The sequence below is a fragment of the Armigeres subalbatus genome, unplaced genomic scaffold (genome assembly GCF_024139115.2).
Source record: "Armigeres subalbatus isolate Guangzhou_Male unplaced genomic scaffold, GZ_Asu_2 Contig123, whole genome shotgun sequence".
Lineage (NCBI taxonomy): Eukaryota > Metazoa > Arthropoda > Insecta > Diptera > Culicidae > Armigeres > Armigeres subalbatus.
Window position 1 is genome coordinate 1,756 of NW_026941990.1, and position 15,239 is coordinate 16,994.

General features: G+C 41.6%; 1 protein-coding gene across 1 annotated transcript; it reads right to left on the minus strand.

The window, feature by feature from the left end:
- Positions 1-14,166: 14,166 nt before the first annotated feature.
- On the minus strand, positions 14,167-14,968 carry LOC134202447 (uncharacterized). Its single transcript, XM_062677434.1, has 3 exons — positions 14,751-14,968; positions 14,565-14,661; positions 14,167-14,413 (listed from the first exon to the last, which is right to left on the minus strand). The coding sequence occupies exons 1-3, from the start codon at positions 14,758-14,760 to the stop codon at positions 14,194-14,196; spliced, it is 327 nt and encodes a 108-aa protein (XP_062533418.1). The 5' UTR covers positions 14,761-14,968; the 3' UTR covers positions 14,167-14,193.
- Positions 14,969-15,239: the final 271 nt, after the last annotated feature.

Sequence of the window (15,239 nt, forward strand, 5' to 3'; positions counted from 1 at the left end):
TTACGCTTATTTTTATGGAGTTACAAAAGTGGTAAATGAAAATAAATCTGAAAACCATCATCAGTATTTGACTATTCTCTAGCAATTTCTAGACGACTCGAAAGTCGAAGACGATCTCGTCTATTCCAGCGTAAGACGATCGTGTAATTCAAATGGGAAGCATTGACAAGTCGACATGAACCTCGGACCTTTGAGATCATGAAAGCAATGCGTCAACTTAAATATTTACTGAAGAAAAAGCAACATTTAATTAATCATTCGTTTTGTGCAAGGTTGCGTGTGTTTGAACCCATGAGATTCGTCTGATGTCATCGTAACCAAAGGCCAAGGAAAGGTTGGACAATTCCTCTACTTACCATTACTCCAATATTGCAACTGAAGTTCTTGTATTTTCCCTGTTCACTCTGGAAATATCAGAGTGTCAGAGGCATCTAAATGAAATTGTTCGACGAATAAGATATATACAAACACAAACAGCTCGAGGAAACACAATTGCCAGTTTTCGTTAGGAAAGTTGTATTGCCGGACACGCGTCAATCGCCCAACCTACACCGCTCGACTCGTGGATTCCAAACCATGGGTACCAAAACGATGAGAGGTAGACTTCAAAGGTACCGCGTTCCTTCACAACCATCCCAAGAAACCAGGGGCCTCATTGAGCATCTTCTTTCGATAGCTCTTTCGTATGAGAGTTTGCATGGTTTGCTCGTTTCGAGTCGAGGTGCACAATACCACCCCAGTCTGAGACGAGACTTGCAAAGGCGCTGCTTCTTTTCCCTTGTTTTGCCACTTGTTCTTCTTTGAATCACAGTTGACCATCGATTTTCAACTGTTTCACCTAAGCCCCAGGTAGACTCTTCTGAGCACAATAAAATGTTTCAAATTCGTGAATTAGTAAATTAGGATTTTATACACACGTTACAAACGTGTATAACTGATTAATAATACGCTAACCCGATGATTTGGGATACTCGCCAATCTAATCTCATACTGGCGTAGCCAATACTTGAAAGCATCCTGGAAAATGACGGTTTCTACACACCCGTTTCAAATCACTCAGAGACTGAGTGAAATTGTATTGCCGTCTCTTTTTTTCCCACGGAAAAGTTACTCAATTTTCGTAAAAAGTGGAACAACTCAAAATTTGAGTAGTTCCACTTTTTACGAAAATTGAGTAACTTTTCCGTGAGAAAAAAAGAGACGGCAATACAATTTCACTCAGTCTCTGAGTGATTTGAAACGGGCGTGTATATTCCGTCATTTTTCTTTCATATGGCCAGGCCAACTACGCAGCATCCCGAGCAGCACACATGCTGCATATATATCACAATAACTTATATGTGACCAGATTCAGTCAGAATAAGGTTGCTGCAACCAGTTTCACCTGACCTGTGCTGCATGGGATGTACCACAGAGATGACTCCTAGATACGAGCGACTCCAGGAATGCCTGAGGTCGCTCAATAGCTTGGAATCGAAAGGGAAGTAAGAAAGCGTGGACCTCCCATCCAAGCGCTTCCAAATAACAGACACTGGCGGACAACAGTATTCGTCATGTTTTCACAGAAATTACTGTAAAACATAACGAACACCCAAGTCCACCAGTATATATGCATGTGTGTTTTTTTATTTTGTTTAAGTTGTTTTGAATCTGTATATGTGCATGTGTGCCTTTCGTATGTGCGGGTGCGAGTGTCTTTAAGTTTATTTACATTTTATCAAAATCTCACCACTTTCCCCAATAATCCATACGCTGAACATGTGCGAATTCGCAATGGATTGATCGAATTATTAGCAAGGGCATTGCCTTGACAACAATCGATCAACCTTTTGCTCGCACGAACATGTTGGCAGCTCCTACACACTTTTGTTTCGGCCGCGGTTAATGCTCTGGTTCTATTGTTCTACTTTTAGTGCGAATCGCCGAACAAAAGTAGAACGAAAGAACCAACCGCACTGGACGACGATCAAAACGAGACTCGGATGATTTGGGATACTCGCTAAAGTGAAAAAGTCTTCGTAAAACAAAAATCATACGGAATATATTATTTGGGATACCAATACTTTCACACAAAAAGCTGCTGGCAGCATCTGACAGTTCGTGACAGCGGCTGACTGGCAGCAGATGAAGTTACATTTTTTCCTCTTTGCAAGTCCTGTCCCAGGTTCCAATCATTTGATGTATGTTTCTTTCAATATTTTCTTCATCACAAGACGAATAACAATGTTATACACTACTAAAAATACACATTTTATTGACAAATATTTATAGATTTACTAACGGTATATAAGCACACACATTACCCTTTTCCACGCATCTTAAAACGAATGCTTTATTCGAACATAACGCAATTGTGGTCCCAAATAAGAAAAGAATTTAATTCAAGTGTGGATCCATTCCGATTAGACTTGGGTAATATTATTGCAAACACTTATAAATGCGACGCATACATTATATAGATATTTTTTCTGAATAATCTATTGAGTTCCCAAAATATAAGAAAGTGTGCGTGTGATTTCGCTGTATTCCTCTCAAAGTGTTTGTGGTGTTTTTGCTGCAACTCGATTATCGTTGGTGATTCTATTTGAAATTTACATCATGAAGGGATTCAAGAAAACGATATATTTTGCAGGTAAGTTCTTAAATTCAAACGATTTTCAAGATATTGTATACAAATGTTAGCAAAATTTCATATATAATAAATAAAACACATCCAAAACTGTATTCCTTTGACTTATTTGATATCTTCATTATTTCGTTTTTAATTCAATAATAGAATTGCGATTTAATATGCATGTACCTAAAGCAGCTCAAAAACAAAAGAATTTTAGAATTACTATTTAGTTTTTGTGATTTATTATTTTATTGGGAGCAGGGAAAAGCCCGCTTGAGTTGAACAATTCTCAGTTCTCACTCAAACGGGCGCAAAACCTCCTCATCTTTTCGGTTTATCAACAAGGTACAATTATTTAAATAATACAAATTAGCTTATAACTACATTTTACAACAAGAATTTGCTTAAAATTAGGCCTAGCTACATAATCCAACTTACTATTATGGGTTATTTAATTAATTCTTTTCTTTTTAAATTTTGTTTCCTCTTTCCGAGGCGTTGCTGGATCTCGACCAGTGTTGCATCTTGGGCTCGATGGTACATGAAAAGAAACAAATAAAACGCAAATCAGTAGTAAACTGTAAACTAAACGGAATAACATTATAAATGAAATAATTTCAAAACTGTTTCAAAGGTCAAAATTCCCTCTCTTTATATAAATCAATCATACAACAGTGGTGCTTCTGGTGGGTAGAAAAAGTACCCCACGCTTGAGAGCACCTGAGTGAGTTACTTTAAGCGTTCTCCTACCTATAATTATTGTAAGAACATATCAACCAGAAAAATTGACTGCATTCAAAAATAAATTGTCAGATTTCGTATATCTTTAGAATTTATTCAATTTGTTGAACTTTTCGGGATGCATGCCCCGACAATGGAATTCCATGGAATGTTACGCAATTTATAGATTTGAGTATAAGATGTTCTTGTCAATCCATTTTCTGAATACAATCAGTCTTTCACCTTTCTCGTATACGAAGTACACGGAAGATCTATAGAATCACCTCAAAATTACTTTTTATGATAGGCCCGGAGACCCATAGTGTTATTAATCGACTCGACTCGGAAGAACTATTGTGTGTGAGTATGTATGCAAGTACGCAACTAAACTTACTCATTTTATGGCACATACCCTAAAACCGATTAACTCGAAACGAGATAAATTAAAATTGACGTCTACAAAGAAACGCAGCATGGATACATACGCTCCACATTTAGAAAAGAATGCCACGTCTACAAAGAAACGCAGCATGGATACATACGCTCCATATTTAGGAAAGGAAGCCGCACCTACAAAGAAACGCAGCATAGTTATATACGCTCCACATTTAGAAAAGAATGCCACGTCTACAAAGAAACGCAGCATGAATACATACGCCCCACTTATAGGGAAGAAAGCCGCGTCTACAAAGAAACGCAGCATGGATACATACGCTCCACATTTAGGAAAGAAAGCTGCGCCTACAAAGAAACGCAGCATGGATACATACGCTCCACATTCAGGAAAGAAATCCGCGTCTATAAAGAAACGCAGCATGGGTACTTACGCTCCACATTCAGGAAAGAAGGCCACGTCTACAAAGAAACGCAGCATGGATACATACGCTCCACATTTAGGAAAGGAAGCCGCGCCTACAAAGAAACGCAGCATGGATACATACGCTCCACATTCAGGAAAGAAGGCCACGTCTACAAAGAAACGCAGCATGGATACATACGCTCCACATTTAGAAAAGAAGGCCACGTCTACAAAGAAACGCAGCATGGATACATACGCTCCACATTTAGAAAAGAAGGCCACGTCTACAAAGAAACGCAGCATGGATACATACGCTCCACATTCAGGAAAGAAATCCGCGTCCACAAAGAAACGCAGCATGGATACATACGCTCCACATTCAGGAAAGAAATCCGCGTCCACAAAGAAACGCAGCATGGGTACATACGCTCCACATTCAGGAAAGAATGCCACGTCTACAAAGAAACGCAGCATGGATACATACGCTCCATATTTAGAAAAGAATGCCACGTCTACAAAGAAACGCAGCATGGAAACATACGCTCCACATTTAGGAAAGGAAGCCGCGCCTACAAAGAAACGCAGCATGGATACATACGCTCCACATTCAGGAAAGAAAGCCACGCCTACAAAGAAACGCAGCATGGATACATACGCTCCACATTTAGAAAAGAAGGCCACGTCTACAAAGAAACGCAGCATGGATACATACGCTCCACATTTAGGAAAGGAAGCCGCGTCTACAAAGAAACGCAGCATGGATACATACGCTCCACATTCAGGAAAGAATGCCGCGCCTACAAAGAAACGCAGCATGGATACATACGCTCCACATTTAGAAAAGAATGCCACGTCTACAAAGAAACGCAGAATGGGTACTTACGCTCCACATTCAGGAAAGAAGGCCACGTCTACAAAGAAACGCAGCATGGATACATACGCTCAATTATTAGGAAAGGAAGCCGCGTCTACAAAGAAACGCAGCATGGATACATACGCTCCACATTCAGGAAAGAATGCCGCGCCTACAAAGAAACGCAGCATGGATACATACGCTCCACATTCAGGAAAGAATGCCGCGCCTACAAAGAAACGCAGCATGGATACATACGCTCCATATTCAGGAAAGAATGCCGCGCCTACAAAGAAACGCAGCATGGATACATACGCTCCATATTTAGGAAAGAAAGCCGCGGCTACAAAGAAACGCAGCATGGATACATACGCTCCACTTATAGGAAAGAAAGCCGCGTCTACAAAGAAACGCAGCATGGATACATACGCTCCACGTTTAGGAAAGAATGCCGCGCCTACAAAGAAACGCAGCATGGATACATACGCTCCACATTTAGAAAAGAATGCCACGTCTACAAAGAAACGCAGCATGGATACATACGCTCCATATTTAGGAAAGGAAGCCGCGTCTACAAAGAAACGCAGCATGGATACATACGCTCCACATTCAGGAAAGAATGCCGCGCCTACAAAGAAACGCAGCATGGATACATACGCTCCACATTTAGAAAAGAATGTCACGTCTACAAAGAAACGCAGCATGGGTACTTACGCTCCACATTCAGGAAAGAAGGCCACGTCTACAAAGAAACGCAGCATGGATACATACGCTCCATATTTAGGAAAGGAAGCCGCGTCTACAAAGAAACGCAGCATGGATACATACGCTCCACATTCAGGAAAGAATGCCGCGCCTACAAAGAAACGCAGCATGAATACATACGCTCCACATTCAGGAAAGAATGCCGCGCCTACAAAGAAACGCAGCATGGATACATACGCTCCATATTCAGGAAAGAATGCCGCGCCTACAAAGAAACGCAGCATGGATACATACGCTCCATATTTAGGAAAGGAAGCCGCGGCTACAAAGAAACGCAGCATGGATACATACGCTCCACTTATAGGAAAGAAAGCCGCGTCTACAAAGAAACGCAGCATGGATACATACGCTCCATATTTAGGAAAGGAAGCCGCGTCTACAAAGAAACGCAGCATGGATACATACGCTCCACATTCAGGAAAGAAAGCCGCGCCTACAAAGAAACGCAGCATGGATACATACGCTCCACATTCAGGAAAGAATGCCGCGCCTACAAAGAAACGCAGCATGGATACATACGCTCCACATTTAGGAAAGAAAGCCGCGCCTACAAAGAAACGCAGCATGGATACATACGCTCCACTTATAGGAAAGAAAGCCGCGTCTACAAAGAAACGCAGCATGGATACATACGCTCCACTTATAGGAAAGAAAGCCGCGTCTACAAAGAAACGCAGCATGGATACATACACTCCACGTTTAGGAAAGAAAGCCGCGCCTACAAAGAAACGCAGCATGGATACATACGCTCCACTTATAGGAAAGAAAGCCGCGTCTACAAAGAAACGCAGCATGGATACATACGCTCCACGTTTAGGAAAGAAATCCGCGTCTACAAAGAAACGCAGCATGGGTACATACGCTCCACATTAAGGAAAGAAGGCCACGTCTACAAAGAAACGCAGCATGGATACATACGCTCCACTTATAGGAAAGAAAGCCGCGTCTACAAAGAAACGCAGCATGGATACATACGCTCCACGTTTAGGAAAGAAAGCCGCGCCTACAAAGAAACGCAGCATGGATACATACGTTCCACATTAAGGAAAGAAAACCACGTCTACAAAGAAACGCAGCATGGATACATACGCTCCACTTATAGGAAAGAAAGCCGCGTCTACAAAGAAACGCAGCATGGATACATACGCTCCACTTATAGGAAAGAAAGCCGCGTCTACAAAGAAACGCAGCATGGATACATACGCTCCACGTTTAGGAAAGAAAGCCGCGCCTACAAAGAAACGCAGCATGGATACATACGCTCCACTTATAGGAAAGAAAGCCGCGTCTACAAAGAAATGCAGCATGGATACATACGCTCCACGTTTAGGAAAGAAATCCGCGTCTACAAAGAAACGCAGCATGGGTACATACGCTCCACATTAAGGAAAGAAGGCCACGTCTACAAAGAAACGCAGCATGGATACATACGCTCCACTTATAGGAAAGAAAGCCGCATCTACAAAGAAACGCATCATGGATACATACGCTCCACGTTTAGGAAAGAAAGCCGCGCCTACAAAGAAACGCAGCATGGATACATACGTTCCACATTAAGGAAAGAAAACCACGTCTACAAAGAAACGCAGCATGGATACATACGCTCCACTTATAGGAAAGAAAGCCGCGTTTACAAAGAAACGCAGCATGGATACATACGCTCCACGTTTAGGAAAGAAATCCGCGTCTACAAAGAAACGCAGCATGGATACATACGCTCCACGTTTAGGAAAGAAAGCCGCGTTTACAAAGAAACGCAGCATGGATACATACGCTCCACGTTTAGGAAAGAAATCCGCGTCTACAAAGAAACGCAGCATGGATACATACGCTCCACGTTTAGGAAAGAAATCCGCGTCTACAAAGAAACGCAGCATGGGTACATACGCTCCACATTAAGGAAAGAAGGCCACGTCTACAAAGAAACGCAGCATGGATACATACGCTCCACATTAAGGAAAGAATGCCACGTCTACAAAGAAACGCAGCATGGATACATACGCTCCACTTATAGGAAAGAAAGCCGCGTTTACAAAGAAACGCAGCATGGATACATACGCTCCACGTTTAGGAAAGAAATCCGCGTCTACAAAGAAACGCAGCATGGATACATACGCTCCACGTTTAGGAAAGAAATCCGCGTCTACAAAGAAACGCAGCATGGGTACATACGCTCCACATTAAGGAAAGAAGGCCACGTCTACAAAGAAACGCAGCATGGATACATACGCTCCACGTTTAGGAAAGGATGCCGCGCCTACAAAGAAACGCAGCATGGATACATACGCTCCACGTTTAGGAAAGAAAGCCGCGTCTACAAAGAAACGCAGCATGGATACATACGCTCCACATTCAGGAAAAAAGGCCACGTCTACAAAGAATCGCAGCATGGATACATACGCTCCACATTAAGGAAAGACTGCCACGTCTACAAAGAAACGCAGCATGGACACATACGCTCCACATTTAGGAAAGAAAGCCGCGTCTACGAAGAAACGCAGCATGGATACATACGCTCCACGTTTAGGAAAGAAATCCGCGTCTACAAAGAAACGCAGCATGGGTACATACGCTCCACATTAAGGAAAGAAGGCCACGTCTACAAAGAAACGCAGCATGGATACATACGCTCCACTTATAGGAAAGAAAGCCGCATCTACAAAGAAACGCAGCATGGATACATACGCTCCACGTTTAGGAAAGAAAGCCGCGCCTACAAAGAAACGCAGCATGGATACATACGTTCCACATTAAGGAAAGAAAACCACGTCTACAAAGAAACGCAGCATGGATACATACGCTCCACTTATAGGAAAGAAAGCCGCGTTTACAAAGAAACGCAGCATGGATACATACGCTCCACGTTTAGGAAAGAAATCCGCGTCTACAAAGAAACGCAGCATGGATACATACGCTCCACGTTTAGGAAAGAAATCCGCGTCTACAAAGAAACGCAGCATGGGTACATACGCTCCACATTAAGGAAAGAAGGCCACGTCTACAAAGAAACGCAGCATGGATACATACGCTCCACATTAAGGAAAGAATGCCACGTCTACAAAGAAACGCAGCATGGATACATACGCTCCACTTATAGGAAAGAAAGCCGCGTTTACAAAGAAACGCAGCATGGATACATACGCTCCACGTTTAGGAAAGAAATCCGCGTCTACAAAGAAACGCAGCATGGATACATACGCTCCACGTTTAGGAAAGAAATCCGCGTCTACAAAGAAACGCAGCATGGGTACATACGCTCCACATTAAGGAAAGAAGGCCACGTCTACAAAGAAACGCAGCATGGATACATACGCTCCACGTTTAGGAAAGGAAGCCGCGCCTACAAAGAAACGCAGCATGGATACATACGCTCCACGTTTAGGAAAGAAATCCGCGTCTACAAAGAAACGCAGCATGGGTACATACGCTCCACATTAAGGAAAGAAGGCCACGTCTACAAAGAAACGCAGCATGGATACATACGCTCCACATTTAGGAAAGGAAGCCGCGTCTACAATGAAACACAGCTTTGATACATACGCTCCACATTCAGGAAAGAAAGCCGCGTTTACGAAGAAACACAGCTTGGATACATTCGCTCCACGTTTAGGAAAGAGTGCTGCGTCTACAAAGAAACACAGCTTGGATACATACGCTCCACACTTAGGAAAGAGCGCCACGTCTACGAAGAAACGCAGCTTGGATACATACGCTCCACATTTAGGAAAGAAAGCCGCGTCTACGAAGAAACGCAGCATGGATACATACGCTCCACATTAAGGAAAGAAAGCCGCGTCTACGAAGAAACGCAGCATGGATACATACGCTCCACATTTAGGAAAGAGTGCCACGTCTACGAAGAAACACAGCTTGGATACATACGATCCACAATCAGGAAAGAGTGCTGCGTCTACGAAGAAACACAGCTTGGATACATTAGCTCCACAATCAGGAAAGCGTACTAAACACATAGGTCATATGCTAATACTTAGCATTCATAACATATATCTTCTATTCAATCTATTACCTATCAGCTAAATTTCAAAATGAACTAAAAAAAACTCGACCTAAACTCAAATAACTATAAACAACACGAAATCTGATTATCGTTTTTCTTGAATCACTTGAAATATCATTTATATATCATATTTCAATTAAAAAAAATTCAACAAACATCTGCCTAGAGTAACCGTTTCCTTAATGGACGTAGTACTAATAATAGAGGTAGTGGAGTTTTAATGAGATTTATTGTTATATTTGATTTTTGTTAAATATCTCGGCTGTGCATATGCACAGCAGATGTTTCGAAATGGACAAATTGATGAGATTTTCGAAAAAAACTATTGGTCCACTATTGGTACCGTTACCCTACTTGATTTAATTACACTTCAGTCATCACATCACTAGCCTCGTCAATGCTACTTGGTACAGACCCCATTCGATTTTGGCAACACGTTCAAAATTCGTAAATTGTTTTTTACTCAACATATCTTCATTTTGTGACTCCAAAGTCTATTTTACGTGTTTCTTTACTCGGATTTTTACTAAAATTTTAGGTGTACGCGGTTTTTAACACGATTTTAGAGATCTATTTACAATACAGATTGTGGTATTTACGCGGTTCTAAGAAGGCGTTTTTATTGGCGGTTTAAATGGATTTTTTACGAGGATTTAAGAATTAACGCGGATACTAAGATTTACTTGGTTTTACGCCTTTTCGAGTCTTTGGTCGTTTTTTGATTTACGCGATACGTCTAATCCGTGTAAAAACGACTCCGGTGTACATTTAAAATCATTTAAAAATGATTTCGTTTATTGCTGCCATGGAGTCGAATGGAATCTGTATTTATATTTTTTGTAATGCTTATTCGCCATGGCTTTGGTACCTCTCGTTCATCATAAACATTAGTATGTAGCCCACAACTTTTAAACCCATTGTCCGATTAGGCCAATTGATAGGATTTCCTGCAACTTGTGATGGGAACGTGTCAAAAAATGAAAGTTTTTTCTGCTTACACAGACTTTACCTTGGGCTTAGTTAGTCGAGCTGAGTCGATTAATGAATAACACTATGGGTCCCCTTGTCTCATATTAAAAGTTTTTTTTACAGATATTCAATGGCCTTCACGTCTACTTTTAGTAGTGTATGAGAAAGGCAAAAGTATAATAATTTAGCTTAAGCTCTACTACACTTTTGTTTCAAAATGTATTTCAATTCGTTAATACGATACTGAACTGCCGCGGAAACCATAACATTTCTCTATTGGTATGGAATAGTTATGCTTGAGGCGGCAGTGAAGACTATGTGAAGAATGGATGCACTGTGGTCTTTTTCCACGTTGCATGCTTTTGACGACGGTCAGAAGTCGTATCTACATATTAAAACATTGAGTTGTCCCCACAACAACATCAAAGAAAAATCAAGAGGAAAACTTAGAGACTGATGTAATATTACCGCGTAAAAAGCAACCCCACTGTATGCCTAACTTCTAGACATCAAATTACGTTAGGCAAATTTGATTTTGTATATGGTATGAACCGTAAAGCCCCAAACACAATGTCATCGGAACGGCAATGGAAATGGCAAATTTGACAGAAAATATATAGACAGTCAAGTTTGCCGTTCCGTCGCTGTTCCGCTGATATTGTGTTTGGTGCTTAATGCTTGAACTGACCCCTCCAGAGTTGCGCAGAATAGATACGTTTTTATAGTTATCCCATGGAAAAACTGTCAAAACGTACGCAAACAAAAGATATTTTAGTAACTAGATAAAGATTGTCGCTTCGGTTCCCTTTGTTCTGCTGTCCGATACATACCTGTGAAATCGTATGGATTTTCCTTCTTTGACATTTAGCTCCCCTATCCTCGCCAGCAAAAGATGTTCCGGACAGCGACGACAGCGACAATCTTTATCTAGTAACTAAAATATCTTTTACGCAAACGTATCTATAGACTAACGCAAAATGAACTCCCCCAAGAAATTATGACGTTTGAGCGGGTCGCATAATGAACGCAAAATGAACTTTTGTTCGAGAAGACGACCCGCTCAAATGTCAAAATCCATCGGGTGAGTGAATTCGATGAACCCCTGCATAAGTCTATTCTGCACAGCTCTTCCATCGTTCCACCACCACCGCCAGAAAAAAATAAGCACTTACCCCGCAAGACCCCAGTTTCGCCAACGTACCAGATAAACCATCTGCATCCTGAAGAATGCGAATGGGACATGGAGGACCAATGTGCACATAGACCACTCCGGCCTTGGTCTGCAAAAATTAAATGATTGACAATAAAAAACTCAAAAATTTGAGGCAAAATAAGTTACCTGTGGCTTTTTAAATTGCGGCTTCCTGCCATTTTGGATTTGGACATGAAAAATTAAAATGATCTCGGGTATTTATTCAAAAGGTCGTATGTGATTTTGTAAACAACGATTCAAACATCGATATCCCCCCTCTGATGCCACACCCACGCAAACCATCACCTCCGACAGATGGGGAGGGCTTCGGCTACCTGTTGGTGGTGTTGGTTTGCGTTGGAGTGCCATTAGATTGGACAAATCAACGTATGAATCTTTGTTTACAAAATCACATACAGTAGCCATTCGATAACTGCAAAATGTTTACTTTTCAGTTAACGAATGCCGTTCGATAACTGCAACGCATTCTAGACGTCAAACGGTTGTCAATCGACGTCAGATGCAATAAAAGTGCATCTAAATGTGCAGCGCAATGCAGCTGTCATTGAGTCTGACGTCAGTTTGAAGTTTAGCGGTCCGATAACTGCAAAACTGTTGCAACTATCGAATTGCAGTTAAAAAGCATTGCAGTTAAATGACTTGCAGTTATCGAACGTCTACTGTACGTCTTTTTGGATAAGTACTCGAGAATATCATTCTTAAACTTTTTGCAACCTTCAACATCACACGATTAAAGTAAAATATCTCCTGGACGAATATTTAAGGTCACTCCTGACGGAATCCAAGATTAAAAGTGCTCGCGAATTCGGGGGCACATCATTCGATACGGAAGCAATGCACAACTGTCATTTTTATTATTTCACGCATGCTGCGACGCAGCAAAGCTAAATCAACAAAAATGACAGTTGTGCGCCGCCTCTGAATCGAGTGGTGTGCCCCCGAAAACGCGAGCACTTTTAATCTTGGATTCCGTCAGGAATGACCTTAAAGGAGCTTCTGAAGGATTTCCGGGAAGAACTTCTGGAGAGTTTTCTGGAAGAATTTTTTGAATGAATTATTGGAAAAACTCCTGAAGGAATTTTTTGATGAATTTCAAGAGGAATTCCAGGAGGAGGTCCTAGAGGAACTCCAACAGGTGCACTTGGAGAAATCTCTGAAGGAACTCTTCGAGTAATTCTTAAAGAAAATAATGGAAGAATTCCTGGAGGAATTATTGAAGGAACTCCTGGAAGAATTTTTATATAAACTTCTGGAGTAACTCCTTGAGAAATTTCTATAGGCATTCCTGAAAGAATTTCTTGAGGAATTTGTAGAAAAACTCCTGGGGGAATTCCTAGAAGAACTCCTGGATGAATTTTTGGAGGAACTCTTGATGAAACTCCTGGAAACATTCTTGAAGGAGCTCCTGGAGAAATTTCTGGAGTAGTTCCTAGGGGAATTCCTGAAAGATTTCTTTGAGGAACTGGAGCAACTTCTGGATAAATTCTTGACACTTGGGAGGCATTCTTGAAGGAATTCCTGGAGGAATACTTGGAAGAACTCCTGGAATAATTTCTGAAGGTATTCCTTAATGTACTTTTGCAGGAACTCCAAGAGGAGATCTTACGTGATGAACTTATTATAATTAGGATAACAAATCACGGATAAAAAAGAACGAGGAGTTAAAATCTAAATGGACTCTAATCGGAATCCCATATGAATTCCCTGCGGAATCTACGAAGGATTGTCGTCGAACACTTGAAGGATTCACGCTAGAATCCGTGAACTTCCGTCAGAATCCGTATAGGGTTCTCGTCAGAATAAGCGAAGAACTCCTGTCGAAGAGAATATGCAAATTGAGGATTAAAAGCCGATCGAAATACGCGGGAGATTTTTTTTTTCAAAAGACGCGGAAGATTCTGTAAAGGATTCCTTTCAGAATTCGCTAAGAGTCACGTTGGAATTCAAAAAGTTTCTGTTGAAATTTGGCGAAATATTTTTGTCGATATTTGCGAAGGTCTTACGCCAGAAATCGAGAAGGACTCCCGTCGCAATCTCAAAGGATTTCCGACAGTATCTGTTATTGTCGTTGAAATCCGCGAAAGATTCCCCTCAAATTACGCGAAGGACTCGTGTCAGAAATCGTGACGCATTCTTGACGGAATCCTGAAGGATTCCCGTCAACGTTGGGAATCGCAAAGGGTTTTTGTCTGAATCCATGAAAGCTTTCTGTCGAAATACGCTAAAGATTCCCGTCGGAATCTTACAGAGCGAATGATTCTGTGGATTGCCGTCGGATTTTTGTCTCCGCGAAGAATTCTGTCGGAATCATTGAGTGCTTCCCGTCGGAATCTGAGGATTCCTGCCGAAATTCGTGAAGGATTCCCGTCGAAACACTCGTCGAAATCACGCCATAGCCCATGTATGACTTCCGACAGAATACGCACATGGTTCCTGTGCCTGTCAGAATAAGCGAAGGGTTCCTGTCGGAGAGAAAAGGCGGGTTGAGCATTAACGGCCGATCGAAATACACGAAAATTTCTTCAGCATCCGCGAAGAAATCTTAACGGAATCGCTGATGAATTTCCGTGGGAGACTGCGAAGGATTTCTGTTGGTATTCACGAAGAACTTACGTCAGAAAGCGAGGTTTTCCGTCGGAATCTGTAAAAGATACCCGTTGAAATCTGCGAATGTTGGCTGCCGGAATCCGCAAAGGATTCCCTCTGGAATCTGCGAAGGAATCACGTAAGAATCTGGTAACTATTTTCGGAATCAGCGAAAAACTGCTTTCAGAATTTGCGAGTGATTCCGTGGATTACCGAATTCCATTTTATGGATCTTGTTGCCACTCCATACCACATAAGCAGCTCCGTGCGATGCCAGTAGTTCACCGGGAATAATTTCCTATTCGTGCTGAATGCGAGCAATATAGGTGCATATCTTCTCCATCGGCTCCTCCAACGACGGCATTCGGAGGATTTTTTTCACTACTAACAGCAGCAGCAGGAACCTAACAAGCCGCATCGGATGTCACCAACGCCACCGAAAATCCGAGTCGATGGTTCCGGTCGACTTTGGTCAAAAATCCACGATCCGTTCCGTATGCAGCCTGTGCAAACATCAAAAAGATCAAAACCTGACAAAATTTTCAAGATGACTTATCTGCTTTTGTAAACAAAGATTCAAACGACGAACACTGAAAACCAAAACTACCAAAAAGTGGGTTGTTTGGCAAATTTGAGTAAAATGACTTTTTCTGGCACTTGGTAGTTTGCCTTTAATCCCATGTAAACAATTTACCCAAAGCT